At 38.4% G+C, this 6,094-nt stretch overlaps 1 protein-coding gene across 1 annotated transcript; it reads left to right on the forward strand.

The window, feature by feature from the left end:
• The first annotated feature begins 2,016 nt into the window (after positions 1-2,016).
• PHOX2B (paired like homeobox 2B) lies at positions 2,017-5,526 on the forward strand. Its single transcript, XM_072406276.1, has 3 exons — positions 2,017-2,308; positions 3,544-3,731; positions 4,398-5,526. Exons 1-3 carry the CDS (start codon positions 2,068-2,070, stop codon positions 4,848-4,850), a joined length of 882 nt encoding a protein of 293 aa, XP_072262377.1. The 5' UTR covers positions 2,017-2,067; the 3' UTR covers positions 4,851-5,526.
• The last annotated feature ends 568 nt before the right edge of the window (positions 5,527-6,094 follow it).

Below are 6,094 nucleotides of genomic sequence, written 5' to 3' on the forward strand. Positions count from 1 at the left end.
TCCAAAATGAAATTGTGTGTAGGGGGAAATGAAGAGAATAATGAATGTTTTCTTCCTTACAAGAACCTCCCCAGGCAGCAGGATGGGGAAGATCATCTATGTGTAATCATGTCACTTGCTGGGTAATTTAGGGAAGGACAGAAGGGCTGGGTGCAGAGAGGGCACAGAGGGGCAAATGTTAGGAGCAGGGCTACTCAGTGGGCATCATCCACACTCATGTTATATGTGATATCCAGCAAATGTGATGCTGAGAACAATGCCAAACAAGATGAGGATGAGAACTGGGGAGGTAATAGGAGCAGCTGTAATTATGTCCTTATTACTGCAGATATGAGTCCTGCAAAATAGAGCGCTGGCATGTTTACTGATTATGAAGGTTGTAGTAGTAGTAAATCAATATTTATACTGAAATTAGTAATAATACAATTATAGGTAAGGGCGATGCTGAACAAAGTTTTTATAACAAAAATCATAATTTAACAATAATTCTTAGCAGTATCATTTATGAAAAAGAATAAAATAATAATACATTAGTATTTTCTGTTTTTATCCTTATTGCTATTATTAATAAAATTAATAATAATAACAATATAATTTTATTATAATAATAATAATATTATAAAAATAATTTTCAGCAATATAAAGCTTTTTGAAATGTTTTTAAAATGAAAAATATATAATTTTTTTAAATATATCTTTATATTAAGCTGCCAACCTTTTAAGAAAGAATAATATTGACAATAATAATAATAAATAAAAAAAAGTAATATAAAGTAATAATATAAAATAATAATACAAATGTAATTATGATTATTAACATTTTTAAGGTTTTATCACATAGGTGACACGTGTAATAATAATATTAATATTAATAATAACAAAAATGTCATTTTCTAAAAAAAATATATAAAACAAAAATAATCAATATTATCAAAAGCATAGTAGAAAGTATTGTTTTCTAAACAGCAGAAAACAAAAGATGAAAAAATAACCCATATATTAGTTATACATAGTTAATTATTATGAGGTGCCTTTTTTTTCTTTTTTTTTATGTGGTTGCAAATCTAAGGTGTAATAATATGCATGTTGATAGTTACAAAAATTAAAAGTGATAATGAGAATAAATATAATTATAATAATTACATACTAAACAATTGGTGGTAATTACAGAGAAAAAAAACAAGAGGTAAAAAGGTGCAGTATAAATAATAATGTAAAATATAATAACTAAATAAAAATTGAAATGTGATAATAGTAATCTAAAATAAAGAGTGAGCATGCATGAGCAGTCCTATTCCCGGGCACTGGTTATAGGGGATTTGCTGTGCCCAGAGTGCAATGTGTAGACTTGCCTTGGTTGATTAGTGCCAGCCTAGGTGCCAGGGACTGATGTCGGTCCTCGTGCCATGGCGTTGTACCTCCACCACTACCTGCACCGATGGGATAGGCACTGCCCAAAGTCGGTGTGACCCTGATCATAATTTTTTTTTTGCCCTATTACACGATGCAAGAAAAAAGAGTTAACAACAAGAAGCCGGCACCTGAATTTATTGCCAAAGGTATATATGATGGGTTGAAATGGCTTAAAAGCTGGGGGAAATTGGATCAGGGAGAATCGTCACCCAACTTTCATTATTTGCACAGAGTGTGATTGAATTAAAGGGCAGGGAGCTGCTTAGAAAGGAGGATGGAGGGCTCGCTACGTAATGGTGTGCTATTAAATTCTAATTAGAGATGCAGGGAATCAATGATAGGGAGGTTGGACAGCTAGGTCCCCCCAGTGCCAGCCCAATAGACTGATGAGTTATTGTCATGTAAAAAGCGCCAGCAATAAGACCAACCGCTTTGCTATTGTCCAAGTGGAAAGAGCCAAGTTTATTATGAGCTCTATATGCTCTAGAGACCTCAGGCAAGGCATCTCATAGGAGGCTTTTTGATAAAACTAGGCTCTGCTGCTAGTAAGGAGGCCAGTGCTGAAACAGGAGAGGAGCAGAGCACATCAGCAGCCACCTCCTGCACACAGTCTTATTTCTTCCCCTCTTTGGTCAGACTTCCAGAGCCTTTTCAATGTATAAAATGGAATATTCTTACCTCAATTCCTCTGCCTACGAGTCCTGTATGGCTGGCATGGACACCTCCAGCCTGGCATCAGCCTATGCAGACTTCAGCTCGTGCAGCCAAGCCAGTGGCTTCCAGTACAACCCCATCAGGACCACTTTTGGGGCCACCTCCGGCTGCCCATCCCTCACCCCCGGATCCTGCAGCCTTGGCACTCTCAGGGACCACCAGAGCAGCCCCTATGCGGCAGGTAAGTGCCCACTGCAAGCCTCACCATTCTCCCTGCTAGCAAGAGCTCCTTTACTCCTTCCCTCGTATATAGGAATCCTTGATTGCATTTGAAAATGGAAATGTGTTTAGTATTTACCAAACCAAATTTGCTTACACAAATGAAAGAATTTATCACGTTAGAAGCGATTGCAGGCGAGGCGTAATTCACTTACAGGGTTACACTATCCTAGTCACACCCGAACCGCCAACAAAATTATCTTAAGCTGCCAAAATGATAGGCATAATTTATTTACTGCGGGATGAGACGTAAAGCTTAGCAAATAATTAAATAACCCCAGAGAAAAACTCATCATCGCTCAGACACTGTCCTAAAATACAAGGACTTCCATGGCCACCGACTGCCAGCGCTGCCCCTTCCTGCCACCTACCAAGCCTGGGCACCATTCTCCACCATCATCCACCATGCTCCACCAAGCTCCTCACCAGTCTCCACCACCATCCACCATGGTCCACCAAGCTCCACCATGGTCCTGCCTGCCAGGAACCTCAGCATATGGCCCAGCAAAAAAAAAAAAAAAAAAAGAAATAGATAGAAGGATATATAGACAGATACAGAGAGATAGACACTGGTAGATAGATGATAAATAGCTGCATCAAAAGTTTGTCATTTGTATAACTTGTTATAATATATTGTTAATAATACATCCTATATTGTTACAGTACTTTAATAATAATAATCTGAGCATATGTATATAAAATATTTTGACAAACTATTAGAGTTTCACTTCTTGAACTTCCTAATTTATTATTCTTTCTTCTTCTCTTTCTTTCTCTCTTTCATTTCTTTCTTAATAATGTTAATTTGATCAAATGTATATAAAATATTTTGATATACTGTTAAAACTATTAAAGTTTGACTTTTATATATTATTCTTTCTTCTCTTTCTCTCTCTCTCTCTTTTCTTTCTTTCTTTCTTTCTTTCTTAATAATGTTAATTTGATCAAATGTATATAAAATATTTTGATACACTGTTAAAACTATTGAAGTTTGACTTCTTTCTTCTTTTCTTTTCTTTCTTTCTTTCTTTCTTTCTTTCTTTCTTTCTTTCTTTCTTTCTTTCTTTCTTTCTTTCTTTCTTTCCTTCTTTCTTTCTTTTTATGAATTATTGATAGAGTAAAAATGAATGGCGAGTTGTTGAGTTTTGTGTTCCTGTTATATGCATTGCCTGGAGGATAACCCTGCTGTCTTTGCAGTTCCTTACAAGCTGTTCACTGATCACGGCGGTCTGAATGAGAAGAGGAAGCAGAGAAGGATAAGGACAACCTTCACCAGCGCCCAACTTAAAGAACTGGAGAGAGTGTTTGCTGAGACCCATTACCCGGACATCTATACCCGGGAGGAGCTGGCCCTAAAGATAGACCTGACTGAGGCCAGAGTGCAGGTATGTACTGTGCCATGATACATTCACCTGAATGGGAGATGTCCTAGAGTGTAAGCTCTTCGGGGCAGGGTCCTCTACTCCTCCTGTGTCACTGTATCTGTCTGTCATTTGCAACCCCTATATAATGTACAGCGCTGTGTAATATGTTGGCGCTATATAAATCCTGTTTATTAATATTATTATTATTATCATTGATATTATTATTATTATTATTATTATTATTATTATTATTATTATTAATAATAATAATGAATGTCACTCGCCTCTATATGCAAGCTCCAGCTACTAATAAATGCATATATTATATATACGTCTATAAAATACTCCTCCTGGAGAAGATAATATAATCCTATGTGAACAGGTGTGACTATATACTGGGATCTCTAGCCTTATAGAAAGAAGCAGCCAATCAGAACTCAGTATTTAACTGCAGAGTGTTGTAAGATTAAACAGATTTCTGATTGGATATTGACAATCCCTGTGCAAAGTTTGCTAATAATTAAAGGGTGTCTATTAATTGTTTCTATTAGCTGATGGTTATATTGGAAGATCTTTATCTAATGACTGTTTTGTTTTTTCTTTGCTTCCTCCCTCCTCATCACCATCCACCGGATCCATCATTTTGTCATTACCATCCTATGGTACCCTGATATGCCCATCTCCCAGGTCTGGTTCCAGAACCGAAGGGCTAAGTTCCGAAAACAGGAGAGAGCAGCTGCTGCCGCGGCAGCTGCGGCCAAGAATGGTTCCTCGGGGAAGAAGTCTGACTCCTCGCGGGAGGATGACAGCAAAGACAACAAGATCACTGACCCTGACAGTACTGGGGGCCCGGGTAACAACCCCAACCCCACCCCCAGCTGCGGAGGGGGCCCCAGCCCGACAGGCTCTCAAGGCACTGGGGGGCCCCAGGAACAAGTCAAAGGTGGAGTGCAAAGTGCTGGGGGCCTGGCATCGGCGTCAGTGGTCGGTGGCACTGGAGGGGCACAAGGCTGGGCCACCGGTCCAGGGGGCACCATCACCTCCATCCCTGACTCCTTAGGAGGTCCATTCGCCAGCGTCCTATCATCCCTGCAGAGACCCAATAGTACCAAAGCCAGCCTGGTGAAGAGCATGTTCTGAACTGGCCCACATGGGCATTAGTCCTACTGCCTGTACTCACCTAACCACAAGGACTGCCAGCTCAGCACCTATATAGGATGGGCATGATGAGTGCAGACTCCATCACACAAGGACCACTGACTGCTACCAGCCACCGGGTGTGGCCATGGTGCCAACGGGCTGAGCACCCAGCACATCCAATGTAGACTGAACCATCCATCAGCCATGCCAATGGTGTGTACAGAGACCTGCCCTGGGCACAGCCCTGTCACCCCTTCTATCTGCCCACCCTGCCCAGTAATCTATTTATTTATCACAATGATTTGCACTGTGTTGCAGGCAATGTCTCTACAGGACTGACATCTCTTCTGGGTGAAATGATATCCTATTTATTACTTCTTTCCATTTCACAAATTGGTTTTCGTTTTTTTAATTATTATTATTTCATGGCACAAATAATCTAGCTATTAGTTGTATGTTGGAGGTATGCTTTCTATTTCTGTGTCTTCTTACAGCAGTGTTCTGTGACAGTTGTATGGTGTTAATAGGAGTACACATTTGTCGACAATTGTTGGAGTAAATAATGTGTTCAATGTCTTTATGGGGGTGAGAGGATCTCTGATCACCGGATCCTTCCATATTTTCTGTTCTGGCCCAGCTGCATGTTGTCTGTTCTTTTCCAGCTCCCTCCATCACCTACTATGTGTAGCTCCATGGATGTGCTGAGGAGGAGAGACTCCCTACATGGGGCTACAAGTGTGGCATCTCCTTCATTGTTCCTAATAAAAAGGAAGAAATACCTAAACGCTTTGTGTCCTGTTTATGACACTGATCAAATAGAAAACAGAATTGCTGCTTACAATAGTTACAATTATATTTATAATCCTTAATCTGCATTTTCTTCATCTATCTAACTGCTATTTACCCTTTACAAACAACCACAAATCATGCAAGATTTAGACTTTTATACTTATATAAACGTGGTACATTAAAAACATACACACACACAAATATATATATAGATTGTTACCTGTTATTCTTTTAATACTTTTTATACTTATTAATCTTCTTTTTATACCTATTATTCCAACATTTTTTACACATCAAACATAAACACAATTATTTGCATTTATGGTATTTATTGCATTTTGATAAATGTATTACAGAACTTAAATTTAAAACAATAATTTAGTAATTTATCATCTATTTGTCTATATCTATCTATTACTATTATTATTATCATTGCATTATTATTATTATTATTA

Source organism: Pyxicephalus adspersus, chromosome 3 (assembly GCF_032062135.1).
Source record: "Pyxicephalus adspersus chromosome 3, UCB_Pads_2.0, whole genome shotgun sequence".
NCBI lineage: Eukaryota > Metazoa > Chordata > Amphibia > Anura > Pyxicephalidae > Pyxicephalus > Pyxicephalus adspersus.

Coding starts and splice junctions, on each gene's coding strand:
- PHOX2B (XM_072406276.1), top strand. CDS start 2,068: ATGTATAAAATGGAATATTCTTACCTCAATTCCTCTGCCTACGAGTCC. Junction 2,309..3,543: donor GAGCAGCCCCTATGCGGCAG/GTAAGTGCCCAC, acceptor CTGTCTTTGCAG/TTCCTTACAAGCTGTTCACT. Junction 3,732..4,397: donor TGACTGAGGCCAGAGTGCAG/GTATGTACTGTG, acceptor CCCATCTCCCAG/GTCTGGTTCCAGAACCGAAG.